The sequence below is a fragment of the Vipera ursinii genome (genome assembly GCF_947247035.1).
Source record: "Vipera ursinii genome assembly, chromosome: Z".
Lineage (NCBI taxonomy): Eukaryota > Metazoa > Chordata > Lepidosauria > Squamata > Viperidae > Vipera > Vipera ursinii.
In genome coordinates, this window is record NC_139517.1 from 50264816 (window position 1) to 50282713 (window position 17898).

General features: G+C 41.2%; 1 protein-coding gene across 1 annotated transcript in view; it reads left to right on the plus strand.

Moving 5' to 3' along the window:
* The first annotated feature begins 751 nt into the window (after positions 1–751).
* UBA6 (ubiquitin like modifier activating enzyme 6) overlaps positions 752–17898 on the plus strand; it is a 106989-nt gene continuing 89842 nt past the window's right edge. The window contains exons 1-3 of the mRNA XM_083377075.1: positions 752–904; positions 6214–6273; positions 8267–8361. Of these exons, the coding sequence (XP_083233201.1) occupies positions 6233–6273; positions 8267–8361 (136 nt within the window). The 5' untranslated portion in view covers positions 752–904; positions 6214–6232. The remainder of the gene's footprint in view (positions 905–6213; positions 6274–8266; positions 8362–17898) is intronic.

The following is a 17898-nucleotide window of genomic DNA, read 5'->3' on the forward strand; positions in this document are numbered from 1 at the left end:
AGGTGATAATGTAAAAGGCTTTAAAAGTATGGAAAGGTTTGCTTGGATTCTTTTAAATGCTATTATCTAGAACACAGGGTACAGTTTTCAGGACTCAGAGCCCCATATTGTAGGACAAATTATGCTCACCCATACCATGCTTTATATATAGCATAAAAGCACAAAAACCTACCAGACCAGGAAAAAATGTTTATTAAGATTTCGGGGAGAGAGGCTTTTGCACGACTCTTTATTTACTGCTAACGAGGTTTACCCCATATTATTAAGCACTGCACCAAAAAGTAACCCCCTGTAGGGAAGTGTCTTGGGGCAGCTTAATAAAGAATCATATTTATATATAATTTAGATCAATGCTATAAATTTTAAGTCTACATTCAGAGCATGTTTCCAAATTTCGCTTAGAGGAAAAAAACTCGAACTAGTAACCACTTTCTATTTTAGATTGTCGGAAGAGTTGCTGAGCGAGTGCAACTGAAACGCTGTAGTATTATGAATGTTTCCAAAAGGAATAGGTTGGAACTGCTACAGCACCTTCACTTTTCTCTCTAGTCTAGATCGAAATATAATAGAAATGATTGAAAAGCGACCCTGCTACCTGATTGGAGGTGGCGAGGGTGTGCGACATTGACGCATCTTGGCTACCGGGGGCGCTCGCTAGAGGAGGGAAGAGGGTTCCCGCTCTGGAGTAGGATTGGCCGGCGTGATATGACGGGCTCGGCCACCTCCATCCGGGGCAAAGGAGGGCCGCTGTTTCTCCCCGCCTCTGCCGGCTCTGTGAGGCTAATTCCTGTTTTTTCACTTTTTTGAGGTGTCTGCCAGTTTGCCTGCGTGGTCGCCATTCTTTCGAAGCAACCACGGTGAAGAGGAAGAGGCATTTGGAAGCCGAGGCGGGCGGCCACAACGGGTGAGGACAATGAGAGGCGGAAGAAGCTGTCGCCGCTTTTGCGTCGTGGTCTCGGGTGAGGCAGTCCAGAGAGGCCCGGCCGCCAGACGGCTCTCGGGGCCTTAGTTGACGGCTGCTGGCTTCAAATAACGCGCAGAAACTCGCATCTCGCCTTCCCCGTGTCTCCCATGGGATGAAGGGTGCAGGCTACGTTTGTGCGTGCGCGAGATCTGATGGGGAATTCTGCTAGAGATATGAGGGGGCGCAGGATTTGAGGCCTTGCGTGGCCTTTCCCCCCAAGGAGCTTGCAGTCTGATATTCGGCCGAAGGGAAGGAAAAGGAAAGAAATGCCCCAGTGCTTTGTGCCGCCCATAACGATGCTCAGGCAGAGAAGCACTCCATCGAGATATGGGAATATTGGACAGTAATCGGCAGAGCATGAATGGATTAGCGCGTGCGCCGCAGCGCTGACCTTAACTGTCATTCCCTTCCAGCTTTGACCCCACGTGCACTCCAGATTTTCGCTAGAGTCATGGTTCAGACTGAAACATAGCACGTGGTTATGAAAGGAAAATCCATATTACAGAGTGATGCCATTCTTCCAGTGGAAAGAGATCATTCGATTAAGCCTATTCAGATCAATTCTGTGAAGATTTATGAATCTATTTTATTTTTCTGTATTCCCGAAGATTATCAGTCATACTTAGTACCACGAACTTTCTAGTATCTAATCTAACATTTATTATTATAATATTGAATTTGGGTACCACCAAGTCCCAACAAATTATTTAAAACATGAAGGACAAGACAGTAAAAAAAAGAAACAAGGAATGGTAGAGATGACGAGATAACTAAGTGGGGAGGGGGACAAAAGAAAACAACCTAGGTTAAAAGGAGACTTCATTCATCTCATCTTTGAAAGTGTTGGTGTCTTTTAGTTAAACCAAGTTGCTCAATGGAGAATTTTAGCAACATAGGATTACAGAATGGGCTTATCTAAAAAGCATTAAAATGAAAATATTTATAGCAAATTGTCTATTTGTTTTTGGCTTCTGGATGTGATAGTTGAAGCAGTGTAGCATTGAATGGAGTAATTAGACTGCAATAGTGGGTAAAGAGAGTTAACAAAAATATGTAATGCAATTAAAGTAGGTTAATGTTAATAGATACAGAATGGTCTCCTTAAATCCATATAAGTGGTATTAATTTGTGATATTAATTTTTAGGGATTGATGATAAGGATATAAAACCCATTTTTCAATTCCTCTAACTTTATAAAAGCTTGAATAATATTTCAGTCAAGAGTTATCAGCAAATAATGGAGGAATACCTATTTATGAATGTTTGTTCTTTGTCCCATTGCTATCTTCTTTGTACGCTATTCCTGCACAAATATTATATTATTTATTGCTAGCACATTGATATAAAAACAAACTAAGTATCCAGAATATAAATTTTAGATTGGATTGCTAGAAAATCAATCAGATGTAATTTGTGGACGTCAGAGACTCACAAGTCTGTTGTTTGTGCCATAGAACCTGAATCAAATATAAGGTATCAATATATCCCTTATTAGGTTGTGGCTTTGAATGGAGAAAATAAATCTCTGATGTGTTGTTGTTGGCTGCAGTCATAGTACTATGGTAAGATACTACTCTTCCCTGATTTAGGCTCTGAGTAAACATATAAACATATCTACAAGGGCTTGGAGATTTATGGATATAATTAATGACCTACCTCTATTTTTTTTCTAAGATGATTTGTTTCATTCATTATCGTGGCCTCCCATTTACTCCTCAAATTTATAATCTGTTTATATAACATGTTTTCTCAAATCATGGCTTGCCCGGGCATCTCATTTCTGAAAGAGGGATATAATTCACTGGATGTTTTTGGAAGGTATATTTCAAATATTGTACATTAAGCTCCAACTGTACTTGCATACTGCCTGTAGTCAAATGAAGAAATGGAAAGGACAGATGATACCTTCAATACTTTTACTGCTGTAAAAAGTATCTGTCAGACCTGCCCCAGCTAGGCCCTTAGGAAAGAAAGACCCTCAACTCCATTTGGTTGAAGTGTTTTGTTCTTTTACTAAAAGATGCTGGTTGGAGTAAAAGCTGGCTAGAGCTAAAATTCCCATGCAAAAGGTTACAAATTTTTCCCCTTCACCCCAGCCCTCCCCCCTTGGCCAGTTTGTCTTTGGCCAATGGCAAGCCACGTAGGTGTTTTGAGAACCACTGGGATGTTTGGAGCAATCCTCATTCTTTTCCAAGTTACATGGCCTTGAAGACTAGCACAGGCTGATTTCATGTGCTTCTGGCTCTGTCAAACTGTTATCCCCCCCTCCCTATTTCCCATCTCTACCTCATATATGTTTATTGCCCATTTGCTTTCTTCCCCTTTCCCCTAACGGTTGATAGCAGGCTATTAACTAGGCATAAAGCTGAAGATGGCAGAATTGACATACTGTTCCCATTTTCAGAGGCGTTAATCCTGAAAAGGAGACATAAAAGGGAAGGGGGAAAGACAAATATGAATGCATAGTTACTTAATGTTCAATGAGGTTTCTCTGGGTATTGTTAGTGGAACCTTCTAAGTAATCTAGAAGCCTTGATGTGTTTTGAATCTACCCATTTGGTTTTGGAAGGTGGGAAGTCCTTCCACACCACTAGGTATTGGGTTTTCCCTTGGTATGTGTATAAATCCAAAATGCTGCTCAATCATGATGGGATCAGGAGGTGGATTTTGTTGCTGGTCATAGAGCAGAAGTAAGTGACTGCTGGATTCAGGAGGCTGAATTGAAACTCCAGATGAATAAGTCTGAGGGTTTTTGGCAATTCGAGTTCAGTAGTTACGGGGGAAAGGGCCAACATATTTTGGACCCAGTCTATATGTATGTTTCATGAACAATTTAGCTAAGGTACAAGTGGAGAGATTTTTTGGCATGGTACAAAGTGCATCTGTTTAGAGAATAGGTCAGTTATCAGCCAGCTTACAGTGTTTTTTGAACTTTTAGGTAGTTCTACTATAAAGGCTCTTTCCATGGCATTTTGGGCTCTGCCATTGGCTGGAGGAGCCCTAGTGTCTTCTGATGTCTTTTTGCAGACACATAGGTGGGACAACTAGCCACATAATTTTCTATGTCCTTCTATAATGAGCACCATCAAAATCAATGTTTAACCAAGGGTAGGGATTTAGCTAAGTATGTAGTTTCAAATCATGACTTTTTTGTAAGACCGTTATTTGTTAGCTGTCTGAGACATATACTTTGGCTTGTACCCAGGCTACTTCATCTTGCATCATACATTCGTTTTTATGGGCTTGAAACTATTTTTCTTTTTCTAGTGCTGCTTTTAACACATTTAAGTCTTCTGCCATTTGGCTTTTGAGTTCCCTTTGCGCTATGGTGGTGACCATAGCTGCCAGGTGCCAGGACGGGATAACTGGTCTAATAATTTCTGGCTTGGAGCTATTATATAGCGGTAGTCTGGACAGACCATCTGCTTGGAAATTCTTCCCCTGCAGGGTGAAATTGAAATGGTTGAAGTACTAAGCCCAACAGTTTATTTCAGGGCTTCCAGGTTTTTGTGGTCTATCCATAGTTCAAAAGGAGCTTTGCTGCCTTCTAAGAAATGCCTCTAAGTTAGGAGTGCATATGCCTCCTTTTCCCAAATTGCCCACCTGTGTTCAGTCTCAGCTTTTCGGAGGTGTAAGCGCATGGCTACATGGCTCCCTGGTCATTTTTTTGCAGCAACACGGCCCCCTACTGCCACATCACTAATGTCCACTTGGATGACAAAAGGAGCATTTCGGTCAGGGTGTTTTAGGACCGGCTCTGCTGTGAACAAGCACGTGGGTTTCTCGAATGCTGCTTGGCATTCCATCATCCATTTCAGAGGTTGGCTAGGCTTAGGCTTACCCTCACCTTTCATATTCAGCAGGTTGGTGATGGGCAGGGCTATTTGGGCAAATGATGAGATGAACTGAAAGGATGGTGGGTGCGTGGAGGAGCTCACTACAAAACTGTCCGCACTTTTTTGGGATCCATTTCCATTCATGGGAAATATGCTCCCAGATAGTCAATTTTGCTTTGGTAGAACTCGCATTGGGACAGTTTAGCATATAGCTAGGTGGTCCTGAGTTTCTTGTGCATAGCCCTGACCAGTTTCACATGTTCCACCATGGTTTCAGTATAAATCTAAATGATATCCAAATAAATTGAGACCTCTTTATATAGGTACTCATGCAGTACTTCGTTTATCAGCTGCATGAATACAGCAGGGCACCTTGCAGATTGAAGGGGAGAACTCGGAATTGGAAGCCCTCAAGGGGGCAAATGAAAGTCATTTTCCACTCGTCTCCTTCTTCTCGACTGCAAGACATTGGGGCCTCGGCTGGTGGCTGCAGGTTTCTGCTTCTTCCCGTTTCTCTCTGCCAGTTTCCTTATACAGTTCATGATTTTACTAAAATTTTGCTGTTTCAGGCTAGTTAAGGTTTTCTTCTGGCTCTGTTATCCTTCTCTATTCCAATGTGTCCCTTTTTTCTCCAGGAACTGCAAGCTATTTGCTACTTCCTCAATTATCAACTGGTTTATTTTTGGATCTCTTATAATTGCTGTGCTGACTGCCATCACCAGGAAGTTGTTTTCTACCAGATTTCTCCATTTCTTGGAGTAGTCTAAGCCAGCCGTCCCCAACCTTTCTGGCACGAGGGACCAATTTCATGAAAGACAATTTTTCCATAGACTGTGGGCTGAGGTGGGGGGATAGTTTTGCATGCAACCTAGATTCTGTGTATGCACAAATGAAACTTCGCTTGCTTATCCGCTGCTTACATGGCTTGGTTTCTAACAAGTCTCGGAAATACAAATATATTCTTGTATAGCTATATCATAGCCATTCATCTTGGAGTAAATGAAGGTATTTTGATAAAGGAGAATTTGATTAATTGGAATTGCTACTCAGAATCAGGAATTATAGAAAAGAAGAAATGATGTATGTACCCTGTACTTTTTCCAGAAATTCAAAAGGGAAAACAATCAAAGAACATCTCTCTTTGAATTTATAAAGCAGCCTTGTTTTCCTCAAAGCTTATATGATTGCTTCATAATCTGCTACACACATATTGCATGTTTAAAAGGAAATTTTAGTCCCTACTCCCATATTTAGAGAGTTGCATTCAGAACCTTAACTGTTACTTTAACTTTTTGTTTCAGCAGTGAATTATTTTAATTCATACATTTTCATATATTTGCTCAGTTGAGGAAATGGCATAAATTGCAAGAGGTCATCTGTTGGCAAAATATTTATTTGTCTTTTTGTTTCCAGTCCAAGCAAGTATTTGGTAATGGCAGCAGATTCAATGGAGATTGATGATGCTTTGTATAGGTAAGCATTTTAACAAAAGTTTAATTTACTTTAATAAACTATAGATAATATTTTTAAATGTGAAGTAAGATTCCTTGATTAAACAATGAATTTAAATATAATGGTAGGACTGTTTCTATCATAAACTTTATTTTATTAACATGTACTTTAAATTCAGTTTAAAGAATGTTATTTCCTTGAAATGTTCTTAAAACTGCCAAGAAATTGTTTTACACTTCTCTTTTCTCAATTTTAATAATCCATTTTCTGCATAGAATTTCTAATTTTCTGGGATGTGTTGACATATTTAGGAGATAGTGATCATGTATGTGCTGTCTTATTCCAAACTAAATTAGTTTTATTGACTTTTACATTTGAGCATTGCCATGTTTCTTTCATAGGCTCAAAATCAGAGATATACAACCAAGGAATCCCACTATTTGTAGGTCATAGCTATTTTGACTGAAATGAAGAAAGTGCTTAAATTGTTAATGAAACTTGAGCATCTTGCAGGTTATAGGACAGTGGTGGCAAACCCATGGCATGTGTGCCAGAGGCGGCACTCAGAGCCCTCTTTGTGGGCACATGTGCCATGCCATGGAGATGGCAGCTGTCCCTCTTCAACCAGCCGTCCGAGATCCCACATGGCCAGATGCATCCTGGCACGGCTGGTTTCCATCCCCCCATCCCATCCCTCCTGGCCTCACATGCTGTCCTTTTCCCAGGCACAACCCACTGCATTGCTTCCTCAGCTGTCGGCCATCTGTTCAGCTCAGAGGTGGCTTGTCTGAACTGATGGCGGTGGGCTACAGAGCCCCAGAGTGTGCCGGTCGAGGAGCCGGCAGGCTGTGGCTGCTGACGGACACCGTCGGCCCCCATATGCTCTCTGGCCTCTGTGTGCAGGGGCCGTTGGTGTCAGGCAGCAGCTGCCCCTGCCTCGCCTTGCCCCGCGACAGTGGCACCCCTGCCCTTGCCTCACCCTGCAGGACGAGCCTCCTGCCCCTGCTGCTCCTGCCAGAGACCTCCTGGATCTCCCCCAACCCTGCCTGGCCCCCACAGGCATCCCTCCCCATGAGCAACATCAAGGTGACCACACCCACCTTGGCCACACCCACCCAGTCTGCCATGACCACCACAGCCACGCCCACCCAGTGGGCCATGTCCCCACAGCACCCAACAATAAATAAGTGGGTTTGGGGTTGCAGTTTGGGCATTTGGTCTCTAAAAGGTTTGCCATCACTGTTATAGGACATAGAACCATAGGGCTGGAAGGGACCTGATCAACCCTCTGCTCAAGGCAGCCTCACACCATCCCAGTGAAACCTCCAGCGATGGAGTTCCCAGAACTCTGGGAGGCAAGCTATTCCATTGATTAACTGTTCTCACTGTCAGAAAATTTCTCCTTACTTCTAGGTTGGATCTCTCTTTAATGATCTCCATTACTTCTTGTCTTGCCCGCAGAGGCTTTGGAGAATAGGTCATTTCTTTCTTCTCTGTGACAGCCCCTCAAGACAATTACTAGAAGATAATTATCATGTCCTCCATAATCCTTCTCTTCAATAGGCTAGACATACCTAGTTCCCTCAACCATTCATATTTACTCTCCAAGCTCTTCATTATCTTTGTTGCTGTTCTGTGCACATTTTCTAGGATCTCAAACATTTTTTTTATATCATGACACAGTATTCCAAGGGTGGTCTCAGTATTATCATTTCTGATCTTGATATTTTTCTTCTATTGATGCATCCCAGGACTGGATTGGCTTTTTTGGCAGTTGCAGCACTTTGCTGGGTTATGATTAAATTCATTTGAAATTATTATAGGATGATATATTAATTTCATGGATAAATTACATAATATCCAAAATCCAAAAATTGTAAAAAGGTATTTCTTGAGATCAAATTATTTTTTCCTCATCTGTGAAGTTTGTCAAAAGTGAAAGGTTTTGCAAATTGCACTACTTTATGCTGTTGATTATAATTACTTTTGATTTTCTTTTAATACTTGCATGTAGTCGGCAGAGATATGTTCTTGGAGATACAGCAATGCACAAGATGGCTCAGTCTCATGTATTCCTAAGTGGAATGGGCGGGCTTGGAGTGGAAATTGGTAAGTGAATAGAATTCCAGACCGTATAGAATCAAATAAAATATAAACAACATTTTTTACTACGTTTATTTTTCATTGGGAAAGAATTTATTACATTTATTGTGCAGTAGGCTAAACCTATAGTTTCTACTAATTGGAATATATTAAGTAATGGAACCGGTTTCCGGTTGCCCGACGGCGACGGCCCGTCTGCAAAGCTGCCACTTTTAGCAGCTTTGCAGACGGGCCGCGGCAGCTTCCTCAAAGAGCAGCGCCCCTGCCCATTCGGAGAGGTGCGCGCGCACCTCTTCGAACGACCGGAGGTGCGCGCGCACCTCCCCAAACCTTTGGAGAGGTGCGCGCGTACCTCCGCGCGAACGGGCAGAGGTGCCGCTCTTTGAGGAAACTGTAGCGGCCCGTCTCCGATGCTGCTGCTTTCGGCAGCTTTGCAGACGGGCCGCTACAGCTTCCTCAAAGAGCGGCACCCCTGCCCGTTCGCGCGGAGGTACGCGCGCACCTCTCCAAAGGTTTGGGGAGGTGCGCGCGCACCTCCGGTTGTTCGGAGAGGTGCGCGTGCACCTCTCCGAATGGGAAGGGGCGCTGCTCTTTGAGGAAGCTGTAGCGGCCCGTCTCCGAAGCTGCCGCTTTCGGTAGCTTTGCGGACGGGCCGCTACAGCTTCCTCAAAGAGCGGCGCCCCTGCCCATTCGCGCGGAGGTACGTGCGCACCTCTCCAAAGGTTTGGGGAGGTGCGCACGCACCTCCGGTCGTTCGGAGAGGTGCGCGTGCACCTCTCCGAATGGGAAGGGGCGCTGCTCTTTGAGCAAGCTGTAGCGGCCCGTCTCCGAAGCTGCCGAAAGCGGCAGCTTCGGAGACGGGCCGCTACAGCTTCCTCAAAGAGCGGCATCTCTGCCCGTTCACGCGGAGGTATGCGCGCACCTCCAAAGGTTTGGGGAGGTGCGCGCGCACCTCCAAACGGGCAGTGCCACTCTCCATTTGGAGAGGTGCGCGCGCACCACTGCCCGTTCAAAGAGGTGCGCGCGCACCAAGCGGCTGGGAGCCGCAGGAGACGGCTCAAAGAGCCGCATGCGGCTCCGGGGGTTGCCGACCCGTGGCCTAGATACTTATAATACAGGACACTATTTGCGTTAGCCATATATATTGTAGAGATATAATTACAACTTACTAAATTTTTTAGCCCTCTATACAGTAGAAGTATCAGAACCTGACTGATAAATACAGATGATAATAGAATAAGAATAACCAGACAGTATTGCATGGTTTGGAGTAAAATAATAGACTGCTGTTGTAGTCTCTTCTAGTTGGTACTGCCTCTTGCTGACATTTAGTTTAATGGATTGATTTATAGAGATCATTATTAGAATCAATTGTTGGTTTAGTTAGTATTTTGGCTTTTTTGAATATTTTATTCCAAGAAAGGTGTCATTTTTGTAAATCCATCACATATGATAAAATGGTCCTTTCTGATTGCAGCCCTTCAAACATTTTGATAACTAATTATGAGCAATTTATAACCAGAGTTAAATGCCAGCATTTGCCTCTTCATGTCATGTTTTCATTTTTGTAAATCTATGTCTCATACTTTTAAATCTTAACCTCTTTTAAAAGAGAATCTTCTTTTAAACTTACAAAGCATGAGGTGTGTGTTGCCTTATTCTAATTTGAATAATATTCTATACATTTTCATATTGTTCCTATTGGTTGGGAAGAATGAATAATTATTAATTTCTCCAAAGTAGTTGGCAATGAGATGTGACTCTTTTATATATTGTATTTCTTATTCAAAAAGAATTTAAGTTAGAAACATGATAGCCAAGACAGATGACAGTATATATATATGTAACTCAGTCTCTCATTTATTACATAGTTTCTTATTCTTGTAGAATAAGAAACACTCCAGTGTTTCTCAGCTTTTGTCATTTTAAGATGTATGGACCTCAGTTCCCAGAATACCCCAGAATTCTGAGAGTTGAAATCCAGACATCTTAAAATGGTGAGGGTTGGGAAACACTCTTACTCTATAATAACTGAGATCTTGCCATGTGAAGATATTAGCTATTTTTATAAAATCTTTTGGAAGAAAAAATAATTTCCCTGTGGATCTATCTAGGTTTTTAAAATTTTCTACCTGCAACCACTACATGAATTTTATTGCAGTTTTAATACAAATTTAATAATATGCTCGAATGTGCTGCTTGGTAGTATATAGTAATTTTAGAAATGGATTTCCATATAGTATAATTTTAATATTTCTGCCAATTTTTTATTTTTTATTGAAACATAATTTTTCAATTTTTCTTTGCCATATCATTAATATTTTATCTAGAGTTTCAACTGGGAAAGTTTGAAATTGAAAAATAATGAAAGGGATATAATTTTAACTGCCATAGTTTGAAACAATGTTCAATAATTCTTATTTCTTATTTCAAGTTGAAAAAAATGAAATAAAATAACTTTATTACCAAAAATAAGTCCCAATTGGAAAATAAGCCTTAGCATAATTTTTCAGGATGCTCGTAATATAAGCCCTACTACCTAAATAACCCCAGTTAAGATCATCAGGTAGATGGATGCATTTAGTATTGTGGTTGTGGGGAGGACAGTGGGCGTGGCTAACTCAATATCACTTGTGTCGGGGGGTGCCGGTGGGGAACTGGGGAGGACTGGGGGGATCCAAGGGTCTCTGGGGGAGGGGGTGGGACCCTTCGCAAAGGTGCCTCAGCTCCAGCCAGCAGCCAGCCCTGTACCTTTGGAAGCCAGCCCGGGATTTGCAAATCCTCACTGTGACTTTTGCAACCAGAAGGTTCCTATAAGAAGCAACCAGAGGAAGATTTCTTCACCTCCCCTTGCCTTCTTTTCTCTTTGAGCAATTGCTGCTTGGCTCTTTTGGTGACTGCAGAAGGGGTTGAAAGGGAAGAAAGTGCCTCCTCAGCTGTCCATTTTTTTCTGGATCAATTTCAGAAGTTGCCACCACTGTTGCCATTTTCTTCTGATTATTGGGGATGGGCTATGAGGATAAGGTGGAGGACAGGGTACCAGGGAAGCCAGATGTGGGGATGGCTTCAGAGCACAGTGTCAGTGAAGTTGCTAAGGGGTGGGCTTGGCCAGCTACCTCCTTGCCCCATGGGTCTCCCAGGGCAGACCCTTGGGAGGTAGCAGATCGCACCCTTCAGGGGAGGAGAGCAGCTTGGACAGGTGGGGTTAGCCCAAGGATTGGGCGGCGCATGCCTCCCCTGCCCTGCACGGCTTTGGCATGTGTCTGGCAGGTGGAGGAAGGTGAGTGAGCGAGTGGGTGCCTGCAGCCAGGCCACCCCCGCCCTGCCACCTGCGTTGCTTTGTAGCAAGGCATGCAATAGGCAAATGTAGTGACATGGGGGAAGGCATGCAATCTGGCCCACCGGATGCACTGTGCGGCTATCTATGCTGACATGGCTGTGGGCAAGCAAAGGTAGACATTGGGATGGAGTGGGAGGTGGCCACGCAGTGTGTCCAGTGGGCCAGATTGCATGCCTCCCCCCTCCCCCTCGTGTCTCTGCCTGTTGCTTGGAGAGCAGGTCCAGCAGTTGCAGCACTCACCTGTGCTGCGTGGGTTGTGCAACCCCAGAGTGCACCAGCTAAGGAGCTGGCGGGCTGCGTTTGCTGCTGGACAGCCCCCATGTACTCGCCACCTCCTGTACATGAAAAATAAGACATCACCTGAAAACAAGCCCTAATGGGTCTTTGGGAGGAAAAATAAATATAAGACCCGGTCTTATTTTGGGGGAAACACGGTACAGCAATACAGAATCTAAAATGTAAGTGAATATAAATGTACACATATGTGTGTGACGTGAAATTGAATTTGGATCTGTTACTGGAACCAGGGATTTATTTGTCCAGTCATGGAGCCCATCTTCAGGGAATTTCTCTACTGGAATAGGTGCTTTGGACTATTCTGTGAGTTGTGTTTACTGTATATGGTACCTTCCTATCAACTGATTGGTGTATTGATGGCTGGCGATTGGCTGTCGTTTCCTTGGGCTGCGAAGCCCTCAGCTCCTAAGCATTTGATAGACTGGTGGTAGTTCAGCACTCCTGTTAACTGACAAGGGGTCCGTTTCCCAGGCTTCAGTCATTTTCCTAGCTATCTTTGTATTGGCATGGACAATGATCTTAGTTGTTGCAAAATTAAATGTGTGTCCTTGTTCATTGCAATGTGAGGCTACCAATGAGTTCTGGTCGCCTTGTCTGACCATTTACTTGTGTTCTTGCAATCTGGAGGTTAACTTCCTCCCGGTTTGTCCTACACAGTCATAGGGGCAATCCATGCAGGGGATTCAATAGATTATATTGGAGGTATCTCCAAGTGATCTTACAGTGCATAATTTGTCCTCCTCAGCCTTTGGGCAGTGTGTGATACCCACTTGCAGATCTCGGCAGCTGCATTCTACTGCTTCTGAAATGTTTTTGATGTATGGCAGGGTGTGCCATATTTGGACTTTTACCTTCTTTCTTTTCTCCTTTGCTTTTTGCACAGGCTTCTTGTAATAAATGCTTATGGATACCCATTATGCCTGAATTGTTCATATAGTTACCTTCTCTCCAGTTTAGCTTGAGGGGTACTATAGTGAGTTCTTATTTTGCCATACAGTGTTCTGATGCATCTCTTTTTGTGTCACAGTGTATGGTTACTATTGAAACTAAGAATGTGTGGAGTGTTAGTGCCCTTGCGATAAACTGTGGTTTCTATCTTCTTGCCTGTTGATGAGGACATGTAAAATGGTAATTGTCTAACCATTTCTTCCTCCATTGAGAATTTTATGTCTGGGGAAGTGGAGTTCAGTAGCACATGAAAGTCTTTTAATACATTTCTTTTGATGATGACAAATGTCATCATCCACATAGTGACACCAAAATTTACTGTAGGTGTGTTGCTTAGCGACAAGAGTTCTGAGTCTCAGTTGCCATCATAACTTAAGGACTGTATGTTTTCTGTTCAAATCATATAAATTTTTGCCTTACTTCAAGTTATTATTCCTCTTAACATTTTTCTTCATCATAGGAATAAAGTGTTTATTAAACAAATAATTTGTTAATTCTAATTCTAATTTAATTAAATATTACCGTATTTTCCGGCATATAAGATGACTGGGCGTATAAGACGATCCCCTACATTTCCTGTTAAATTATAGGGTTTGGGCTATACTCGCTGTATAAGACTACCCCTCCTCCAACGTACACCAAATAAAAATTTAAAAACATCAGATTTGATTTTAATATGGTAATTTTAATTCAAATGCTTATGACATGCAGGTACTTAGTAGGAAAACTGTCACTTATAAACATAAGGCTGTTTGTCATCAAACATGTAAACATAAAACAGTGCAAGTAGATTAAACATAATAATAATAATAATAATAATAATAATAATAATAATAATAATAATAAGGAGGAGGAGGAGGAGGAGGAAGGGACCTTGGAGGTCATCTAGTCCAACCCCCTGCTAAGGCAGGAAACCCTATACCATTTCAGACAAATGGCTGTCCAGTCTCTTAAAAACTTCCAGTGTTGGAGCATTCACCACTTCTGGAGGCAGGTTGTTCCACTGGTTAATTGTTCTAACTGTCAGGAAGTTTCTCCTTAGTTCTAGGTTGCTTCTCTCCTTGACTAGTTTCCATCCATTGCTTCTTGTCTTGCTTTCAGGTGCTTTGGAGAATAGCTTGGCTCCCTCTTCTTTGTGGCAGCCCCTGAGATATTGGATCACTGCTATCATGTCACCCCTCACCCTTCTCTTCGTTAAACTACACATACCCAATTCCAGCAACCGTTTCCTATTTTCCTAATTCACTTTTTCACTTTTCCTAATTCACTCTAAAGCTTTCCCTGCGCAGAGCCTTAAGTAACACCAGCTGCCTGCAATTAGTGCAGGTTCTCATCCCACCAGGCTCAAGGTTGAGTCAGCCTTCCGTCCTTCCGAGGTAGGTAAAATGAGGACTCAGATTGTTAGGAGCAATAAGCTGACTTTGTAATAATGCTGCTTGTGTGTGGGGGGGAAAGCTCTAATAAGCAGGCATATACATAGAATGAAGGCTATTGCTAAGCACATTGATTTGTGCTTTAAATTGTAAGCCACCCTGAGTCTTCGGAGAAGGGCGGGATATAAATGGGATTAAAAAAAAAAGACCAAATGGGAGATCCGCTCCAGGTTTTCCAGCCAGTCTGCCCAGTTCCTCAGTCAAATGTGTCCTTAGAGCTAAGCAGCTGCTCTGGCTACGGCATTCCCCACCTGCCTTTCAAGTTGCTCTTGCATTCCCCACCTGCCTACAGCTGCTCTTCAACTTTAGAAGGAAAGACGCCCAGACCCCAGCCTGTAAAAAATCACAGACTGCAGCTTCTACTCCAATTGGTCCCGCTTTCCCTGCGGAGACTAAATGGAAGATCCGCTCCAGGTTTTCCAGCCAGCCCTGTCCCTAAAGTTTCAGCACCCAGCGTATAAGATGACCCCTGACTTTTGAGAAGATTTTCATGGGTTAAAAAGTCGTCTTATATGCCAGAAACTACGGTATAAGGATTTGTATTCCACTAGTATATTTAAGGGGGCACAATGGCTCAGCGCGCTTAAAGACATTGAGCTTGTTAGCTAGAAAACTGATAGACTGAATTCAAGACCCAAAGACATATGACAGGGTGAGCTCCCGTTACTTGCCCTAGCTGCTGCAATATAACAGCTTGCAAATGTTAGTAGATAAATAGGTATCACTTTGGTGGGAAGGTAATACTATTCTAGCTATCTCATGCCAGCCACATGACCATGGAAATATCTTCAAACAATGCTTGCTCCCTTGGCTAGGAAACAGAAATGAGTACTGCCCCCTAAAGTTGGGCATGACTGAGCTGGGGAAACATTTCCCTTTCCCTTTAGTATATTTAAAGTATTAGAACTCTTTATGAATTTAATTAATGACTTTATTTATTACTACAGAAGGCTACTGCTAATGTTTATGTAACAAGGTTAAATAACAGAGGCAATAATAAACAGCTGTGTTTGGTACATTTTGAAATTAGAAAGTGTTCTGAATGGATATTTTTAATTTTTAGGTAACCGTTGATGGTACTATAAATCTGATTTATTTTGATAAAACAGTTACCAAACATATCGTTTAAAAGTTTGTTTTAAAAATAGTCCTCTATAATCAAGATCTTAGAACAGATCTAATCAACACAGTCATATAATTTTGTAAGAGTATATAATATTTATCAATATTCTAATGGAGTTAAATATATTTCATTTTTGAATGATTGATCAAAGTACATTTTTTCTTGTAATAAATTTGATATGTTTGCCTAACAGTTTAATAATAATTTGCAGTCAAGGTGAGAAGATAATTCTAGCAGATCTTTACCTAGCTTAGGAATTGGAGTTATTTTAAAATTGTGCCTAGTTAATGGAAGATTTCTGATGCAATGCATTGGTAAGTGAAAAGAATTTTAAGTATAAGTAGACCTTGAATGCCTTATTCACCTGTTAATCTACCTAGATTTGGAAAGGTTCTATTTTGAATACTTTTAAAAACCTTGTCCACGTTTAATTTGGGAAACACAGATACAAATTATTAGTGCCCAATAAAGATAATTCTTGAAAATTCAATTTATCTAAATATTTTTTCTGTTGTAGACTCTTACATAAGAGATATATAATTCTTTTAAAATTTTGATAAATGTTTTACTAATATTTGTAATACTAGTAATGGTCTGAGAGAGAGAGAGAGAGAGAGAGAGAGAGAGGGGGAGAGAGAGAGAGAGAGAGAGAGAGAGAGAGAGAGAGAGAGAGAGAGAGAGAGACATATTACCTTTACATATAACATTTCTTTTACCCTTTAAAGCTTATATGCCAGTATTGAGATCTTATTGTTAAACTGGTAATATTTTTGCTTCAAAAATAAAATTTGGTTTGTCATTTTGTCAGTTTCTAGAATGTCAAGTTCTTTTCTTCTTTAGCTGTTAATATAACAAATGATCTTGTTCTTTTATACCTTATCCATATGTTCCTCGTTTTTCTAAATACAATCCATTCATCATCTGTATAAACGTCTTTGTAATCCTACTTCTTTGACATATGCATTCAGTTCTTACCACTGCCTTCATGACATCTCATGTTGTAGTTAACAATGTTTGTTTGGCATTGTTTTCTCTAAAATCGGCATCAAGTTCCCTTTGTCCAGTGCGCTCTCACAGGGAGGGCCTTCTCAGGGTGCCGCCGGTTAAAGATTGCCGGTGGGTAACACCCAGGGGGAGGGCCTTCTCTGTGGGTGCACCTGCCCTCTGGAACCAGCTGCCCGTGGAACTTAGGACTGCCCCTGACCTTCGTTCATTTCGCCGGGACCTGAAGACCTGGCTCTTCGAGCTCCCCAGCCCAGGCTGAGAGTTTTTAGTTTTTAATTGGGGTTTTATTCTCAGGGATTAAATTTAATTGTTTTTAATTGTTTTTAATTTTTGTATCACTGTTTTAAGTACCCTGTAAACCGCCCTGAGTCCTTCGGGAAAGGGCGGTATATGAATCCAATAAAATTAAATAAATAAATAAATAAAACAATGTGAAATTCTGAGTTTTTTCCCCACTCGTAAATTATGTAGTCATCTAGAATTGAAATGTCAAAAATGAATGAATTGCATGGCTTCATTCAGACTAAACTCCAAAATCACTGAAATGTGAGCTGAAATATATATTGATAAATCTCTTCCTAGGTGAATTGATTCAAAAATATTTTTAAAGTCATATATAATCAATTCTTAAATTAGATTGGTACCTACCTGAATAATAAGCCTTTGCTGATGGATGTATAATTCCCCAAATATCAATGACCTTATAGAGTTGCATCAAAGCCCCCAAACTGTTAAATATTAACATTTCTTTTACTTTTATGATGATTACATAGTCACCATTAATATGTAAATAGTCTCCTAGAATCAAATTCTCCCAGCTGTATTCAAGGTTGTTTGTTCTTTTCTTTTTTTGTATAAATCCCATTTGGTTCTGTTGTAGTACATATATAAAAGAGTATTAAAAATTTATTACCAAATTTCTCTTTAATAAAAGTAAATCTTCCTCTGTATCTTTTAAAATCTTTTCTATCATAACATCTATATTGGCTTTAAATAAGGTGACTTGACTGTGTCCATTCTGCAAGAAAAAAAAAATCTTGAAAAATTATTGATTCTAGGCCTATTTATTGGATCCTTTAAGCCCTAATGTTTAAAGGAAATATCCTAAGTTTTTCACTCATTTTCCTATTATATTTCTACTTTTCTTACTTTGTTATCTGAATGTTGGTATAATCAGATGGGCATCAGTTAAGTTTATAAATTAGCCATCTTTATGCTCTTAATTTAAGATGTAGTTATTAATGTATTTTACTTTTGTATTTTGTTTGAAAGTTGGCTTTTAGCAGATCTGTACGCATAGAAGTATAACACATGCACACATTGATTGGGAGAGGCACATCTTCAGTACAAATTTCAGCTGGAGCTGGCAATCTTAGGCTGACAATATGAGAAACATT